The sequence below is a fragment of the Gigantopelta aegis genome, chromosome 4 (genome assembly GCF_016097555.1).
Source record: "Gigantopelta aegis isolate Gae_Host chromosome 4, Gae_host_genome, whole genome shotgun sequence".
Taxonomy (NCBI): Eukaryota; Metazoa; Mollusca; class Gastropoda; order Neomphalida; family Peltospiridae; genus Gigantopelta; species Gigantopelta aegis.
In genome coordinates, this window is record NC_054702.1 from 10,458,447 (window position 1) to 10,478,500 (window position 20,054).

General features: G+C 35.6%; 2 protein-coding genes across 3 annotated transcripts; one reads left to right on the forward strand and one right to left on the reverse strand.

Annotated features, from left to right (window-relative positions):
- Positions 1-339: 339 nt before the first annotated feature.
- On the reverse strand, positions 340-5,856 carry LOC121372646 (ras-related protein Rab-39B-like). Its single transcript, XM_041499088.1, has 2 exons — positions 5,508-5,856; positions 340-4,314 (listed from the first exon to the last, which is right to left on the reverse strand). The coding sequence occupies exons 1-2, from the start codon at positions 5,723-5,725 to the stop codon at positions 3,888-3,890; spliced, it is 645 nt and encodes a 214-aa protein (XP_041355022.1). The 5' UTR covers positions 5,726-5,856; the 3' UTR covers positions 340-3,887.
- Positions 5,857-5,960: 104 nt separating this feature from the next.
- LOC121372647 (solute carrier family 35 member F1-like) lies at positions 5,961-20,018 on the forward strand. Of its 2 annotated transcripts, none has more exons than XM_041499090.1 (10): positions 5,961-6,214; positions 7,608-7,881; positions 9,449-9,577; positions 10,848-10,954; positions 12,448-12,641; positions 13,368-13,530; positions 14,270-14,426; positions 17,057-17,112; positions 18,256-18,410; positions 18,942-20,018. In XM_041499090.1, coding segments are annotated over exons 2-10 (1,059 nt in total). In that variant the 5' UTR covers positions 5,961-6,214; positions 7,608-7,879; the 3' UTR covers positions 19,038-20,018. The 2 variants fall into 2 exon arrangements, with proteins under 2 accessions (XP_041355024.1, XP_041355023.1); XM_041499089.1 differs by having other exon boundaries at positions 5,961-6,205.
- Positions 20,019-20,054: the final 36 nt, after the last annotated feature.

The window sequence follows — 20,054 nt, forward strand, 5'->3', positions numbered from 1 at the left end:
TGAAAATAACGCAAAGTATTTAGTAGCAGTTTAAAAACACTTTGATGACATATTTAAAAAAAATATATAATCAGCTTGTGAAAACGCATATATATGTGTACATATGAAAAAGCACATTTCCATGTGCAATAACGCAGATATGGAAAAACACATTTCCATGCGCACAGAATCGTGTTTATGGAAAGCAGACCTTAGTAATAGACCTTCAGAACAGATGGATGCCTCAAGATCTTTAAAGTAATAGACATTTAGAATACTTGGGTGTCGTCAATATGTCTGAATATTCAAGTTACTGATTGCAGGTTGGAACAGATTAAATAAAAATCACCAAGCCATGTGCAAACTGATATTTTTAATCACATTAACATTCACAGTCGCAAAATATTCAGTATGCCACAAAGATTAAAAACAAATACACCTTATCAATTATTGCACTACAATTGAGAAAAGGGCACAACACTATGTTGGTAAATACACCAGTCAACAAAATAAATTAATTGTGGATACATGTACATAAATATCTAACAGTAGAACCATAGAGAGACTTAAAACACAAGGTACATTGAAATAATCAGAAATGCAAAAATTTTATACAGTACCAGTACAGCACTGAAATTTAAGGGAGACAGAAGAGTTGAGTTTCAGTCTAATTAGCACTAACGAAAACAAACATAAAGACGTATGGACAGGTAATCACAGAATAACAATGATGAACACATATGAAATACTAATTATGTACCATAGAAATGCAGATAAACAAACCACTTCGGTTTCTAACTTTGTAAAATGGTATTCTTTGATATTCAATCTAGACAATGATAGTAGAAACCAACAAACAAAAACTCTATTTATGTGCCTATATCCACTGAAGGTTTTGACATGTACAAGTTAGATAAAATTACAAGTATCATTATAAACCAATGTGTAACGAATCATAGATAAAAGTGCATTTTGTATGTTTTCATAAATGCACAAAAAATCCATCAGATGCAAGATTGCTGGTCGACTTTTACTGAAACAATGTTTGTAAGTATAAAAAATTTTTATGACTATGATGTTTCTTGTTTATTATTCAGGAATATATATGTTGATACTTCTAATAAAATACGAATCATGTACATGTATTTATTATATGGAGATATCCATTTACATGTAACTGAGTTTCACTTTACACAATTTTACAGAGGTTTCAAACTAATTTTTACTTCTCTTTTTCCTAACAGTAAAACCTGTCATGTGACCAATAGGAATGGCCTTTATAAACCACTCCTGAAAATGACGAATTTAGGATATATCTGGAATAATGCCAATAGTAAGCTGGAAGGTATCTGTAGAATCTGTAATAAATATGGCATTCAGACTGCCCCCCATTTCAGCAGACCGTGCTACATTTTGAGAATATCACCCAGTGATTCACACAAATGAACTTCATTCAGAATATCTCAACAAATATAAAATAACTTAAAAACACATATAAATTTACAACCAAATTATGAAACATTTAGGGCCGAATTTACGAAGCCTGTTTTTCTTAGATACCGGTGTTTAAGCATTGTAAATGTATGTAGTACACACGTGTAAGACATAAACAGGCTCTATAAATTCGGCCCATACTCTTTACAGTTTTCCCCAAGTGGCAAGATGATTTCACCATGGAGTTGAAGTGATGTTGACTCAGTCTGTTAAGGATCTTTGATATGTTCACAAAAGGAATGAATACCCAGGAAAAGAACCTCCTCCAAATGTTTTAACAAGTTTTATTGCTCTTTTAAAAGTATTATCTAAGATGAACCCCGCCCCACCAAAACTATTTCAATCCAAGGGTAAACTGTAAATAAGCTGGGAATACAGGTGGGTAGGGACCCTCTATTTGGTTGCTATTAAATGAAAACAGAAATAATAATAATAAATAGAACGTACAGATAAGTACAAGTATCATAGCCTTGATAACAAATAAAAAGCACACATATTATTAATGATAAATAATAAGAAATTATAAACCAATATACTTCTAGTATTTAAATCATATAGCAGTTTAATCGAAAAACAAAATACTGCTCCTTTATAAACAAAAATGAAAAATTCCCCAAAAAACCCTGATGATAATTAACACAAACAATACAGGCATATCAGAGAATAAATAGATTACACAAATTTTTATAAATATAAGCCATTCTAAAACAGGCTAGATTTATATCGAAACAAAAAATGGATTATGCCAAACATGATTTACAAGAGTGATGTGTGACTGAAATGAAATTTTTTGCAATTTTTCAGGCCCATGACATAAGTAATATAAACAAAGCATTTTAATCTTAACAGTAATACAATATGTGTATGAGTATAATAATGTACTTGAAATGCTAATTTACTACACAACAATTCCAGAAATATTCACATATATATGGGGTGTGATGTAGGCTAATTAACTAACATCTATATATATATTTGATATCGAATTCCTAGTAATGGGTCTGCAGATAACAAAAAACCATTTAAATCAATTTTGACAGCTTTACTTGAGGCCCGCTTTCCATTAATACAATTTCACACGAGTTTATCGATACAGTGCATTTACATAGAACCTTTTCCTTACATGCGATTCAGCGCAGGTATTCAGTGTGCTGGGGAAAGAAAAAGTCAATTGACAAGCGTTTTTCCGTGAGCCAGTTTTTCAGCACGGTGACGTCATAATGTGAAGCATTTACAGTCGGCGTAAAGTACATTGAGACAATGTAAAATTTTGTATTGTAATCTGCTAGCTTTCAGATATGGAAAAGCACATTTCTGCACACAGAAATGCATACAATAGTGTTAATGGAAAGCGGGCCTAATGCAGGGTGAGTAGGGGAATGAAAAATACAGACATTCACCTTTAAAATTCAAAGAATTTTTTTTATGAAATTATAAATAATTATTTTCAATTGGTGTAGATTTATACTATTTTCAAAGTTTGTGAAAGGTTGAAAAATCACACTGTATACAAAGACCACTGCCTTAAGTACTATATTTGAATTTGAATACTCTGTTGAATGTTCCATAAAATAATAATCATAAATGATATCAATCTTGAGTAAAATAACAACACACTTCCATGGTGTTTTTATACATCACAAAGTTTCCTCAAATATACAGTATAATGCATGTAATATGAAACAAGAACAAATAAACATTAATGTTTTGGTAGATCAAAGCACCACAAGCAATCTCAATGCAAATGTATTACTATTAGAGTAAATTGCAAAGTTGTTTATATTGTCATAGTAATTATTATGTATCTCTACAATGTGACAGTGCAGGTAAAATTAAGTTTATTGAGGGTTTTTTTTTAACATTTCGTATATTTAAAAAAAAAAAATATTTGCTATTATTGTTTGCTATTATTAAGGTTCATGCATCCTGCCATGGGCACTTAATGAAATAATATGAAAAATTCTTCAGTTTTTTGTCTTTAGTATAAACTGACCAACTCGGTCTTCTAATATTTTAAGTTCCTGAGGAACATAAACATTAAAAAAGAAAAGAAATCTATAAAAATTGATTTCCTTAAGAATCTTAGTACATACATGGATATGTACATCTCAAATGCATATAATATAAACAATTTGTTTTCGTAAATAAGTTTGCTTTAAAATGTTATTTAAAAAATAATAATAAAAAATTACCAGGTATTACTCAGAAAAATAGCTGACACATGATTGTCATAAAATTTCCTAAAGCAAAATACCCAAACTTTTATGTAAAAGAGGAACTCAAATGTTGTAGATCAAGATATCAGTGAAACATTAACAATGCATTATTTAGCAAACACTTGTGGCAAGCCAGGAAACAAGGTGAAGTTCACTGAAGTTACGCAGAAAGACGTCAGGTAAAAGAACGTCACTCTATCAACAGCAACCCCCTCCTTCTGGTTCTCCCTCCAGTAGATGCACCGTCTCATGGGGCCTTGTAAAGCCGTATTTCACTCCATCCCAACCATCTTCAACTTTAATAATACCATCCTCAATTTGCTGGTAAATATCTTTAGCAATGGAAGAAAACGCTTCTTCGATGTTCTGCCCAGTTTTGGCCGAGGTTTCCATAAATTTATGGCCATGAATCTCAGCAAATCGCCTTCCTTCTCGTGCTGTCACTTGCCGCTCTTCCTCGCGGTCACATTTGTGTCCTAACACTAGATACACAGCACGGTGAGGGTCAATGTGGGTTCTGGCTTCTTCCAGCCAGTCCTTTATATTCTCATAACTGGTTCTCTTTGTTATGTCATAAACCATCATCACACCAACAGAATTACGGTAGTATGATCTTGTTATTGATCTGAAAGGTAAAATATAATATTAAAAATGATCCAGTGTATTATATATACATGTACAATATTGATCAATGAGTATTTTTTACATAAAATGAAATTTAAGCTTATAAAATCCTTGATTAAAAGTGAAAAATACATGTACCAAATGAATTTGATAAAAGAAACAAAAGTTACCGGGAAATGAATCATAGTGATATTCAGATTAGAAATAAAACAATTTTTGGGGGTGAAAGGCTTTTAAAATTAAGCAATGTTGTTATATACAAGTCAATTATAAATTTTTAAATAACAGATAGAGTGGTAAGCAGGGCTCGAACTTAATGACGGCACCAGTGGCAGTGTTCGAGATTAAATTTTTTGGCCAGTATCCCAGTTGGATACTAACATTTCAAAATCTGGTATCCCACCTGAGAATTTAGTATTATATGGCATCCCGGTGGGATACTGGGTTCTTGAAGTCTGGTATCCAAAATTAAATTCTGGTATCCCCGGGATATCGGGATAACGTTAATCTCGAACACTGAGTGGCAATTGTCATTGTCGAGATATAAATTGCTGTAGGTAAAGAGCATCACTGACAGCACAAATGCCGTCCCTGAAGCTTCTTAACAATGGCAAAATATATACACTTGGTGTACATTATCTGCCAATATTTTAACAGCTGCACAATTAAAAATATGTCTACACACAGCAAAATAAACTTTCACTCATGTTTATTTTCTGCAAATGTCACGTTTTAAAAACTGCCATAGGCAGGCTCAAAATTGCTGTCGGTGCGCTGTTTCACCCATGGCAATTCTTTTAAAAATTGCTGTGGGAGACAAATTCTCAAGTTCGAGCTCTGGGTAAGTATTTACTATATTTCTAATTATAGTTTACATATATTGAAATAAGCACATGTATGTAACATCAATCAATGTGCTCTAGTGGTGTTGTTAAACAAAATTAACTTTTAACTTCAAGTAATGTTACATCAATGTTGATCAGTAATGACATTAGTCAGATTTAAAAATATAATATACAATTTATAATTTTTAGATGTAGGTTTAGGTGTAATGGTTAGTCCTGAAAAGCCATACTAGTTACTATTATCAGCCAATACATTGATCCATTACATAATGTCTGAAAATTTTGGAAACCATGTTGAATAAATTACATAATTTTTGTCAACACAATAGCCAAATGAACAGTGATTTACCTAAAACGTTCTTGGCCAGCAGTGTCCCACAACTGAAGTTTGACGCGTACTCCAGGTTTTACTTCAATCAGCCGAGCGTAAAAATCCACTCCGACAGTTGGATCACACTGATCATCGAACTTGCCATCAGTAAAATAACGCAATATCGACGACTTTCCAACTGTACTATCGCCTATTAAAATCAATCGAAACTGGTATTCAAATATAGGTTCTACCATAGTAAAGCTGAATGAATTGGTGAAAATATCACCAAATTAATCCCCTTTACGTACAGTGTATTATCTTCTTGTTTTTCAGTAAATAACAATTTTACAACTTTCATTCACTATTCTGGTTGAAGGGCGACTTCCTGTTTTGGTTTACCGAATGTTGATAAAAGCCAGTTGCTTATTGGATAGTGAGAATTTGAACAACCAATAAGCGAGAATAATACAACTTTATAATCAGCTGGTAAAATAGACTTTCATCCTATCGATTTTGTGTTTTGTTGTACCATTATTTATCCCGTTGGAATGTATTAACTTGGAAATCACGTGCATCTCGTGAAATGAACTAACTGTCATGTAGGCTGTGTAGTGCTTTTCACGAGAAAAATTCAGTTATAGAGTGTTATTACCAAATAAGCATACTTACTGACCACACAAGGGAACTACTACTTACTACCACCGTACACTTTCAAGTCATCATAGTTTCATGAAGTAATTTTGGTATTACATGATGTTTTAAAAGTTTATATATCACTGACAGATGCCATTTTGTGTTGTGTTTTTTTGTTCATTGGGAGTGGATGTAGAGTTTTAAAAAGGAAAGTCTACAGCTATATTTTAAGCCGATTGTTTTTTTAAAGTGCACACAAAAATATAATATATATATTTTTTATTTTTTTATTTCCAAAACGTTTTTAGTTTTGTTCCTACTTAAAAAAAAAAATCAACCAGAAATTATTTACAAAACCCCCCCCGAAAAACTAAATGTAAAAGTGCACAAGTTACTGTATTAAAAAGTACACCAAGAAACGTACATTATAATGTGTGTGTGTGTGTGTGTGTGTGTGTAAATCTCCAGAAACACTAACCCAGGTACCGTTTCCTTTCTAAGACTTGCATAAAAATTACCAAATGTTTGACATCCAATAGTCAACAATTAATAAATGAATGTGTTCTAGTTGTGTCGTTTGAAACTCCGTCACTGATACATATTAATTCCCGTTTGATGGGAGAAAGGTCCAAGTTAGGGTTGGCCATGGTCTTGTGTTAATATTCTGCTGCTACATGTAAACAATTTATTTCACGTACGTTTTCATATTTAAATTCAAATATCCCCTATTTATTTTGAACACTGCGTTAAACCAAACAAATTTTATTTTCTTCCTTGACGATGGGGCAAGATGTAGCTCAACAGCAGAGAACTCATTGCAATGCAAATGGTTGCATGATTGAGTGCCCTTAGTGATGGGTACATTAAAGGTTGTGGTATATATGAGCCTTTGATACACATGTAGCAGTCATGGAAGAAATAAATGTTTTATTTAATGACGCACTCAACACATTTTATTTACGGTTATATGACATCAGACATATGGTTATGGACCACACAGATTTTGAGAGGAAACCTGCTGTCTCCACTACATGGACTACTCTTTCCGATTAGCAGCAAGGGATCTTTTATTTGCGCTTCCCACAGGCAGGATAGCACAAACCATGGCCTTTGTTGAACCAGTTATGGATCACTGGTCGGTGCAAGTGGTTTACACCTACCCATTGAGCCTTGCCGAGCACTCGCTCAGGGTTTGGAGTCGGTATCTGGATTAAAAATCCCATGCCTTGACTGGGATCCGAACCCAGTACCTACCAGCCTGTAGACTGATGGCCTAACCACTATGCCACCGAGGCCAGTCACATCATGGTGCATTGGTTCATATGAAATAGCCAAATAGGTCCCCCAACAGGGATTAATCTTAGACCAAACGTTATCAAGCTACGTCCACCCCTATATATCTGAGAAAAGAACTACAATAAATACAGGTCATAACATTATTATTGTCTTACTTATTAAAGTTAATTTATGTTTAGATAAATAATTTTATACTATTTTTTTCAGTTATTGGTTGTGTGATAATCCAGGTACCAACAAGATGATTTGATTTAGGATGATGCACTCATGGTTTCATGTTCAATAAGAAGTGACCCACACTGGATGCACATACCTATTTTTATGACATTTCTAAAACAAGCAAACTTTGTTATCGGTAATCTGACCAAGTTCTTTATGCAGAGAAGTTTGTCTAACAGTATGCAGTACAAACCAGATGCATGGTTCATTAAAAAGACAAACCATGTAAAGTTTATACCAGTTAAACCAGCATCAAGTACATGTAAGTAAAACAATTAAAATGTTACATTTTCTTTATTTTGATTTGCATTATTTAATGTACATGCATCTTGTGTTATACTAATAATTACTGCACATGTATATTTAACAACATGTTCGACCGAGTTGTTCATGTTCATACTAAAGTGTTGTTAAATTTAAGATCCAAATAACATGTATGAGAAATTGATTTACTGTCTGTTCACAGGTACCAACAATTTTACAAGCATACTTGTATAGTGGAAAGGGTTAAATGTGAACTTATGCTTTCAAAACAAAACAACAATGTTCTTCCTGTCATTTCTTACTGGATTTTACATATTTGCAAAAGACATTCATTCCCCTCCCCTCCCCCTTTAAAAAAAAAGACGCTTTGATAGAATATGAGAATGAGCAGTGTATTTTGAAGGTTTATTTACAATTAAATTGTACTGAACTGTTCCTTTTTAAAAATTTATTCCTGATCTGACAGTCTTTCAACTTCATTTGCTGTCCATCTCCACATCTTTTCAACCATGATATACTTGCCTGTTGTGGCCATCTGGCAGGCACCTACTATTTTCCATCAGCTTTGGCCAGACTAAAGCTGTATCCTAACTGGACGCAGGCGACACAAGCAATTGTTTTTATAACATTTCAACTGCTGCATTCTAACCACACCCATACAGTGCCCATAATTAGTCCTTATTTAGTCCTTTTGTTTGTTTCTTGTTTATGCATATGTTTTGCATCCAGTTCCGTATGTGGAATGTTTATATGCAATAAAGTTTTTATCTTTATCTTTATCATATTGATGCAGACGAGCGCGTGACATAGTACCGATAGGAATTGTTTAAATTTTTCACGCACGACACTAGCGATAAATATATATTAACCAATCATACTAGTTATACTTGGCGATTTTGACGGTCGAAGATAATTTCAAAATTGGAGACTGTCGTTATGGTCACGTCTGGTTAGGATATAAATAGTGACATGTTGCTCACATCACCCACGTTGCACGTGTCTGGTTAGGATACAGCTTTAAAGTGTAGGAGAAATCAAACAGTTCTTTTTGTTAAGATGATGAGAATGAAAGTCAGAAGGTGATAAATACGAAGATGAATGTAGTGAGGCAGTAATCAGATTAATCCCTTTTATACATCTGCATCTGCTTCCACACACATCAGTCTTGTTTGTCAAATTAGATTGTATTGGTGCAAACAGACCTGTCCGGGGGCGGGATGTAGCTCGCTTCATACGCGGTCAGTCTGGGATTGATCCCTGTCAGTGAGCCCATATATTTGTTTACCTTACTTCAAGAAAAATGTCAAAAATATCTACTGGCCTTTAATTAATTTAGTTGAGTATATATAGACAGATAAGCTATGTTAACTTATGCAGTTACTTCTGATATAACAACACTCAATAATTTTCATGCTCATCATAAAACACCATCTGTTTCCATGTAGTACTAAATTGCCTGTTAATTTTGTATTAGCACAAACATTGTAACACTTGGATATTTAATGATCTGTTGTTTGCATGTGTATGTGTGTCACTGTATTAAATTTTTTCAAATTGTTGTTCAGGATCACTATGAATAAATCAGACATTCAGAGTGATGCTGCTGCAGATGATGATAATGACATTATAAAATATAACGATGAAGTGTCACAACATGGCTTGATGAAAAAATGCTTCCATAACATTTGTAACAGGTGAGTAAAATGGAAATATGATCATAATTAAATCTGGATTTTTTAATGTTTCAAGAGTAAGACAGGTTATTCTTTTTGTCTGTTTCATTTGTAACCTTCAAAGGAAAACTTATTTAGAACTAAAATTAAAAAAGTCCTTTTAACATCAAAGCCAAATGGTAATTTTTGCAACAACAACATTCACTCTGAATCCAGGTCAAACCCCCCTCCAAACCCCCCCCCCCCCTCTTGGAATACCCCCTCCAAATGGAAAAAAATGGTGTGTGGGAATTAACTAAAAAACAATTATATGCAGTATCGTGTTTGTAGCCTTAAAGACCAAACAAATTCAAAGACATTTATCTGCCATTTTCAGACTTTTACACAATGGTCAAAGACAATAGAATGCCATAAAAATACCCAATCAGTTCATGTATGTTGCTGTCCATGACAAGAAATTGGGATTTTTTTACATGCATCATGACAGGTTAAACGTGTAACATTGGTAGTATTTTAATTAACAGATAACGATTGACGAATATGGTTGAAGGTGCTAGTGTTTCCCTGAATATCACAAGTGTGGTAAACACCCAACATTGATCAACACTTAATTCAAAATCACAATAGACCTTGCAAGCTCCATAGCGATTCTAAACCAGTGAAAATAAGCATGGGCGCTGTAAACAATGCATTACAAGTGTAGTTCAGAAAGGTCAGAATATTGACATTGATTGAAGAAAAATGAATAATAAAATAAAAGAATGAACACAATACGAGAATGTAAAGATTTTCATTACAATTCAAAGACTTTCAAAGACCTAAAAATATATTTTTTTAAATTCAAAGACTTTGAAGGAATTTACAGACCACTACGAACCCTGAGTATCTTTTCATTCACCTCAGTTTTTGTCTTGGCACTATTTGCATCTGATGTTATTTTTGTTATTATTCAGGGAGTTCCTAAAGATGCTATTTGCACCTGATGTTATTTTTTGTTATTCAGGAAGTTGCTATTTGCACCCGATGTTATTTTTTGTTTTCAGGGAGTTCCCGAAGTTGCTATTTGCACCTGATGTTATTTTTTGTTTTCAGGGAGTTCCCAAAGGTGCTATTTGCACCTGATGTTATTTTTTGTTTTCAGGGAGTTCCTGAAGGCGCTATTTGCACCTGATGTTATTTTTTGTTACTCAGGGAATTCCTGAAGGCACTATTTGCACGTGATGTTATTTTTTGTTACTCAGGGAGTTCCTGAAGGCACTATTTCCACCTGGTGTTATTTTTTGTTATTCAGGGAGTTCCTAAAGGCACTTTTGCTGGGACAGTTCTTGTCATTGTTACTCTGTGGAACTGGAATCTTTACCGGACTTCTCGCTCAGGAGGGAGTGCACACACCAGCAGGTCAGAAGCCATTTTAAACCAAATCTTCAACATTTTAAAAATAAATCTTATATAGTGGAATCTTGTTGGGTTGAACTATGGAACCAAAAAGATATCCCGAATTACACGGTGTTGACCAAATGGTTAGGGTGAACTACTTGATGGGTTGAACCCTTTCTAGAGCACTTACAGGATTCAGTTGTATGTATAATGTGGGGTTTTTTACAACATATATCAGTACTTCTAGAATATTTATAAAATCCACAGTCCATGGGATCTGTGATTTAAAAAATGTACTAGCCACGATTAAAAATTCACTTGCCCTACTTTACTTTAAGTTAATACAATTTTACTAAATAATAGTAATAATTAGATATTTCACTTAAAGAGGGAGATAGAGCTTAAAACCACTAACATTGGGGGGTTGTGTTGAGGGCAGGATATTCATATTTACAAAATCGACTTAACTGCAACATTTGACCCAAAAAAATTCACTAGCCATTGGGTATGGCAATAGTAGTTATTTACTAGCCCAACATTGAATATCATTACCCATGGGAGTGGGCCTACCATAATCTAGAAGCCCTGATATATTTAGTAGAACAAATGACTGACAATTTTGTATACCGGGTATATAATTTTTCGATTTTAAAAATATCTGCTGCTGCTAGGAAAATGTGGCTAATCACCTACATTTGTTTTATTGAGTTAAGATTCCAGCACACTGTCCTAAACACACACTGTTTGTCCAGGACAGAGGTTAATGACTATGGTAGTTGTTAGTGAAAGAGATGTTGGCATTTCTGTGTATGGATATACATTGTACTTTTATTACATTTTCTTAACCTTAAGTAAATCTATGAAAGGAGTATTGGTCATAGATTTAAGAAAGTGTCATTATATTAAATTAAAAACAGGTACATGTATGTAATAAATAAAAAAATACAGACATATACAGACATGTATATTGTTTTCACTTCCTATTTATTGAAATAAATAAGAAGCGAAAACAATATATGAGAAGTTCACTTGTTACTGGTCGTCAGTGTAAAATGTTTAGCTATTATAGTTTTTCTACCATTAAATTACCCATTACTTACGACTTCTTGAACATTTAAGTTATAAATTTTGGCAAATCCAGTGTGTTTCTGGTCATCCTGGTGTCATTTTATGTGAAATAAAAAAATGTATTCACTGGTGTAGTCAGGAGGTCATATAGGCCATGTCCCCCCCCCCCCCACCAATCACACCTCTTTTTTTTTCTCTTCCAACAACTGTTATATGTGCCTGCACATTTAACACATGTGAAACAGACACCGACAATCTGGGTGCCTCCTCCCTCTCTCTCTCCCCCCCCCCCCCCCCCCCCCCCCCCCCCCCAATATAAAATCCTGGCTATGCCAACGAAGGTATGTAAACCTATCTCAGAAAACCCTGTCTGTAAATGCTGGTATATTTAATGAAAACCCCAAACATTGTATAGTTCATCACTGAAGCTTTGTTTTATGTTTCAGCTCAGAGTTTTGTCAACTATGTTCTGCTCTGTCTGGTTTTCACTGTGATCCTGGCATGTCGCTACAAAGAGAGAACATTTGGTTTCCTGTTGAAGAATTACTGGTGGAAGTATCTGCTTCTCTCATTGGTAGATGTCGAAGCCAACTATTTAGCTATCAAGGCGTACTCATATACAACTGTGACAAGTGTCCAGGTACTGTAGGAATAATCTCTCTTAGTGGCACACTCGGTCAATAGAAAATACTGGACAAATAGAATAAGGATTTCCCATATACCAAGTACTAATACATATTTTAAAATATGTAAATACGTCAAGTTTTTTAATAGAATTTAATGTAGATAATATATTTTACACCTCATTCTGCTTTTTGACATTTTGCTGGGATGTAACTCAATTGGTATAGAGCGCTCAACTGGGGTGCTTGTAACCCTTTGGTGGATCCATTTTCTGATTGGGTTTTCTCCCATTTGAACCAGTGCCCTATGACTGGTATATCAAAAGTAAGTGCCAAAATAGCCTGTCTAAAATGTGTTAATGTGCTGTTAAATGTTTCTTTCCTTTCAGATTAGCCTCAGTTTAAAATGTATCAACGTCTTGTTAAATAGTCCTTTCCTTTCAAAATAACCTTAGTTTAAAATTTGCTGACGTGTTGTTAACAATTATTTCTTTCCTAAAGGCAACACCACACAACGCGAATGCCTTGTACGAGATTAGCCACGAGAATAGCTGATTATAACAAGACAACACTATGATGTCATCTGTTTCTATGCATACAATCAGCTATTCTTATACAAGACACTCATATCAAGTGGTGTTGCCTTAATATAAGTTCCATGCTGGACTGTCATTAAACATTCTTTGATCGATTCGTTGATTGATTTGTTGATTGATTGATTGATTGATTGATTCCTTTCTTAGTTGCTGGACTGTATAAGTCTGCCGACCGTGATGTTGCTGTCTGCCGTGTTTCTCAGAGTGCGGTATCACGCGACTCACTTTACCGGAGCCTTCATCTGTTTGCTGGGGTCAGGTGGACTCATAGCAGCAGACGTCTTGTCTGGACGTAACTCAGATTCTCAAGGTCAGGCACAAACTTAAGGTTGTTTTTTTTCCCATTCTAAATATATTTTCTGGGCCAAACCTAACCTAAAACAAGTATAAAAAGAAGCAGGGCACAGTAATAGAGGGTTTTCTCTAGGAAGAAAAACAAGGGCACTTTAAAACTAAAAAAGCACTTTTTATGTATTTTTTTGAAAATGCAACTACTATACCCCCTCCCACTCCCACTAGATATGACCCTAATATGTGTGCTTATATCCAGTTGAGGGTGTCTGTGTGTGAGCGTGTGCTTATATTCATACTATCCTGAGCACACATCTCAGCTAGGAGGCCCTGTGCTAATAAAACTTTTGATGTCCAAGATTCAAAACTAAAAAAGATCCGAGACTTTTAAAAGTCATGGCAGTGCCATCCAAACTGTGTGTGATGTCATTAGAGATTTGATTCTAGACTTGTTTTATAAGCATAGGCCCTGTCCTGACAATGCTGGACTAAGGTTAATAGTAAATGTGGGAGGAGACAGTGTAGTGTAAAGCTTGGCCCTACAACTCTGCACGGAGCTGTTAAATCTTTTGCATGGGAGCTTACCAGTATCAGAGACAGATTGGGGGGGGGGGGCTACAGTAATACATGACTCCAGTTAGCTATGCATGTCATCCATCAAACACAATAAATGCAGCTGCTTTACATGACGTATTTTTTTCCTTGCGAAAGTGGAGTAATATATACTTTTATTTATTCATTTATTTACTACACTTCAGGATCACGACAGTGGCTAGGTGATATTTTCTGCGTCCTGGCAGCCATTTTATACGGAGTGTCGAACATAGGTCAGGAATTCGTTGTCAAGCAGTATGACCGGTCAGAGTTCCTGGGAATGGTGGGACTCTTCGGCAGCTTCATCAGTGGAATTCAGTTGTACGGTCTTTGATCTACTTGACTATATCATGTTTTGTTAATTTAATTTAGCAGATTAATTTCATAATATATTCTGTATTATGTTTTGGAGAATTGTTTCTTATTCAAGCATTTATTGCTAAAGATAGTAAAAATTATTAAGTCTTTTTTAATATAAATAAAATATACTGTCAAAAAAGAAACGCATAGGTGATAGGGAAAGAAGAAAAGTGTTTGATTTTACAAAATATAGTTTTTTTTGTACAATGTTGCTGAATGACCATATTTGTTAATGTTCCTGGAATGGGACAGCATGCCCAAATGCACCCTAAAACAAATTTAACGCATTTTGTGCAAAAATTACAGGAAATCGGCGTGAAATGGTCAGATTTTGGCGAATGCACGTGAAACTCGGGGGGGGGGGGGGGGGGGGGGGGAGATTGGGGTAGTGATGGGTATTTAAAGCTGCAATGCTCGCAATGATGCCTCATTTCTATTTTGACTTAGAAGAGTTACAAGATGCCAAGACTAAGCCTGCCGAATAGAAATATTGCAATAGGCTGCCTCCAGTTAGGTCAGCAGTCAGCAGTCGCACACCACATGAACGTCCATCTGTCTCTGGGACAGGTACCAGCAGTTTCAATCAGCTGAAGACCAGCCCAGAAGTGGAAGAACTCGCATAACAACTGCAGCACAAGATCGTTACATGCGGGTTCTGCACTTGCGTCACCGAACTGCCACAGTAACGAACACTGTTGGACGCATACCTGGTTTGAGAAGGGTGTCTGCACAAACCATTTGGAACCGACCTTGAGAAGCTGGTTTACAGGCAAGGAGACCATATGTTGGCCCCGTCCTGCGACGTCAACATTGACATTTCCGTGTTCGCTGGTGCACGAATGTACAGGGGTGGAACTTGGGAAACTGGTGACGAGTATGGTTCAGTGACAAGTCACGTTTCCTTCAACAGCGACATGATGGACGACAACACATTTACAGATGCCGCAATGAAAGTTTTGCCAACAACTGCGTCGCCCAAGTTGACAGATTCGGTGGAGGGAGAAAAAAGAAAGAAGTATTTTATTTAACGACGCGCTCAACACATTGTATTTACGGTTATATGGCGTCAGACATATGGTTAAGGACCACACAGATTTTGAGAGGAAACCCGCTGTCGCCACTACATGGGCTACTCTTTCCGATTAGCAGCAAGGGATCTTTTATTTGCGCTTCCCACAGGCAGGATAGCACAAACCATGGCCTTTGTTGAACCAGTTATGGATCACTGGTCGGTGCAAGTGGTTTACACCTACCCAATGAGCCTTGCGGAGCACTCACTCAGGGTTTGGAGTCGATATCTGGATTAAAAATCCCACGCCTCGACTGGGATCCGAATCCAGTACCTACCAGCCTGCAGACCGATGGCCTAACCACTACGCCACCGAGGCCGGTCTCGGTGGAGGGAGTGTCATGATGTGGTAGTGTCATACGCCGGTAGAAGTGAACTTGTGTTCGTACAAGGCAACCGGACAGCTGTACGCTACCTGGATGAAATTCTTCGCCGTCACATGCTTCCCATATTGGATTGACAAAGAGCTCTTTCAGCAGGACAATGCCAGGCAGCATACGGCACGTGTAACAATGGATTTTCTACAGAATGAGAACATTAATGTGCTGCCATGGCCATCAAGATCGCCAGATCACAACCCCATTGAACATCTATGGGATGATCTGGACAGACGTATACGCCAGCGTGACCCAGAGCCTCCGACGCTTCCACAACTGTCACATGCACTGCAGGAAGAATGGGCTAGGATTCCACGTGCCTGGATTCAGAGACTCATTCAGACTATACCAAGGAGATATCACGCAGTGACTGCTACTGCTTGTGGCCACACAAGGTACTGATTTTAGCGCCCTCATGCGACGCTGTTTGGTGATGATGCCGTCTGTCCATAGCAAGAACACTGTCACATATCATTTAAAAGTTGACAGTGATACGATCATAAATAAAGAAATTATGCCACTTTGTATTAAAGAGATAATTCCACGACTATTTTGCCTATGCGTTTCTTTTTTGACAGCGTATATATTATTTTTAAAAAGAAAAAGAACAAATGGTTATAAATTTTGTTCCATAGCCGTCCAAAAGCCAAATTGAGCCCCATGGCTGTTTTATTTAAAAGATGTATGCTGTGGATTAAAGTCCTCTATCAAGGCTCTGCACCCGCTGTTAAAGCGGTGTTCTCAGTCTGTGATTTGTTGCATGTAATTTGTCTTTACGACTCTACTCATACGTTTATACGACTAATGTCGTTCAGATTTAGGTGTTCTCACAGTACGATTTGATCGCATGTGGCAAGTCGATTCGACTGCTCACATAATGAGAACGCCCCTCAAGACCAGTACCAGTCCTGTTACAATAGCTGTATCTACTCTAACTGGTTGTACAGCTCTCAAACAAAATGTCTTCTAATGAATGAATGAATGAACGTTTAACGACACCCCAGCACAAAAATATACATCGGCTATTGGGTGTCACAAATGGAAGTATATGAAAATATTATTTATATATATTTGTGTAAAACCAGTGTAAACATGTTTCAGACTTTACATGAATGATTATGAATGTGTCAACTTTGTTGTTTTAGTGCAGTGCTTGAAAGACACGAAGTAGAGACAATAGATTTTACATCTTACAAGATAAGTAAGTAGAACATTATTTCTTCCACAAAGAATGGTTAAAGGGCAGTCCCGAGTTCACAACCATTGTAAAATGTTTCCGACCAATAAAGTCTTTTTGATGATGTAACATACAAATTAAATACATTTTCTGTTATTTACAAGGCGTTTGTTGTTGTCCTAATGCTTGTAGTATCCCAGACTGGATTTTACCTCCCAATAATTTCTTATGTACAAAAAAAAAAGAGAGATATATCTCAAAATAAAGTGAAAACTGAGTGCTACAAACATTATTATATTACCGTAAACATATTCAATATACAAACACTGGTAATCTAAACAAGAAAATGTATTTAGTATGAAATAGTAGTCGCCAACAAGGCTCTATTATCGCAAACATCTTTCAATAGCTGCAAACTCACCAGTTCCTTTAAAATAAAAGGAGCAAATTGTATACTGAAATAAGAGACCACATCAACACCAACAAGACCAAAACCTTTTTCCAGTGTCAGGAAGTTAACCATGTTACTAACATCAATCTTATATTACGGACATTCAATCCAACCTTATATTTACATATTTATATTTTATACAGAAATCATGATGCTAATAGACTAAAATCTGGTCTACAATACTAGATGTTCCCTTATTTCTTTGTCTATCTATAGAGAAAATTAGCAAAGAGCCATGTAGTTAAATCAACACTAATAACCATTGTTGTTGTTTTTCTACCAGTAGTTATGTGTTTTTAGTGAAAAATGTTGAATGATGGGAAGATGATCTTGTGGCTATAAACCACCAAAAATCATCAGTTGTAATTCTCTCTATTTCAGTACTACGACACTGTCTTGTGGCTATAAACCACCAAAAATCATCAGTTGTAATTCTCTCTATTTCAGTACTACCACGCTGATCTTGTGGCTATAAACCACCAAAAATCATCAGTTGTAATTCTCTCCATTTCAGTACTACCACGCTGATCTTGTGGCTATAAACCACCAAAATCCATCAATTGTAATTCTCTCTATTTCAGTACTACCATGCCGATATTGTGGCTATAAATCACCAAAAATCATCGGTTGTAATTCTCTCTATTTCAGTACTACCATGATGATATTGTGGCTTTAAACCACCAAAACCCATCAATTTTAAATTTGTTCCATTTCAGTACTACCATGGCTGGGATTCCTTGCGTGTCAGTTTCTACTCTACACTTGTATGGCAATCATAATAAAGTACACTAGTGCGACCATGGCTAACATCTCCATATTGTCAGCAGACTTCTACACAGTCATTCTGGGAATCTTTATATTTAAATACCAGGTAATGGGCCAGTCCATTTTTATTGATCCGTGTTTTCATTAATGTTAACATTTTTCTTTCTACTTCAGATAAAAAAATTAATGCTTTTGTAGTGTTACATACAAGTGTGCAGAATGTGCTCAAGTTGTTTACAAAACAAATTTTTTTTTTTCAAGAAAAATCCAATGTATCAAACACATTTCAAAATGGTGCATCTGCCATTGTAATGAGATGAAATTAAAAAAAGTTTTTAAAAATATTTATTTTTCTGTACATTTTACTATGTGCAAACTTGTTTCTGCCAGAAAGAAATTTTTGGGTATGGCACTATGGAATTGAATGCAACCAGTCAACAGGGGGTTAAGTTTAGGCTCAGGGTTAAGAAAATGATACAGTAATGATAAGAGTAATTAATTTTGTCAAAATAAAATAAAATCTGCCAAAATATTTGGGTATGGCACCATACCCGTTTTACCTTCTGCCAGAAACCCTGGCAAATAAATCCATCGGTAAAATAACTATATATATATATATGTATATATTTGTTTTCAGTTTCACATACTGTACTTCGTGGCATTCTTCGTTATTATTTGTGGAGTTACACTATACAGCATAAAGCCAACACAAACAAGAACCATAAACAGCTGACACCAGTTCAAGTCCAGCAGAAACCAAAGATAGTTCTTCACTTTACACCTAGCAGAAATGACAATGGTTTACACCAGGTGGTCACTCCAGAGGAAATCCATACTTGGGAAACATTGAATCACATCTGTAATAACATTTTTCAGTTATAAACTTTAACTTCTTTGCAAATGTGATGTGACAGTCCAGTCATCTATATGATCACACAACAAAACTCCCCCGACATTTAGTCATCAATCATTAGTCTGGTGTGGGTGTTGAAGTACATAATATACCTGTTGCAAGTTTCATGAAGCAAACAAATTATTAAAGGTGACAATATATGGCCTGGACAATGATTTCCTTTAGTATGCAGTAATTTGTGAAAAGCAGGTCAGAGTGACCTAGTTATGGTATGCAACACCACCATCCAAAGTGGTACTCGCATACAAGGTTTGGTGATCCTATATGAATTGATAAAGATATGCCACAGAAACTAAAATGGATGGATGAACAATGCCATGCCATAATATAACCCGTCAAAGATGGGTGTATAAAAAGTTATCAACCAATGCATTCTTCATCATGGAAAGAATGGTTTACACAGAATGTCTTCCCAAAGGTTCAACTGTGAATGTCATGTTTTACATGCATGGAAGTTTTCAAACTTTAGTGAGTAGCTGTCCTAAAGGAAAAGACCAGAAAAGTAGAACAGATGACTTTTCAAATCAATGCCAGACACCAATTTTTAGTGACATTTCTAGCACCCTATGTCCATTTTATTTTTGCAACTTTAGTCACAAAAACTTTACAGTGTGCCACTAAGTTTAAAATAAATGATGAAATGGCAGCAATTCGACATGATCAAAGACGAAAGTAAAACAGGACTTCCTAACAAGCTTTCAACAGTGGAACAAGTGTACATGTGCAGAAGAGTACTACTTCAAAAGGGAATGAATGTTACATGTTTTTATTTTTAATAAAATGGTTTAATTGTAACATTCAGAGCTTTTTTTCTTCTTTTTTTTTTATCCCACTCAA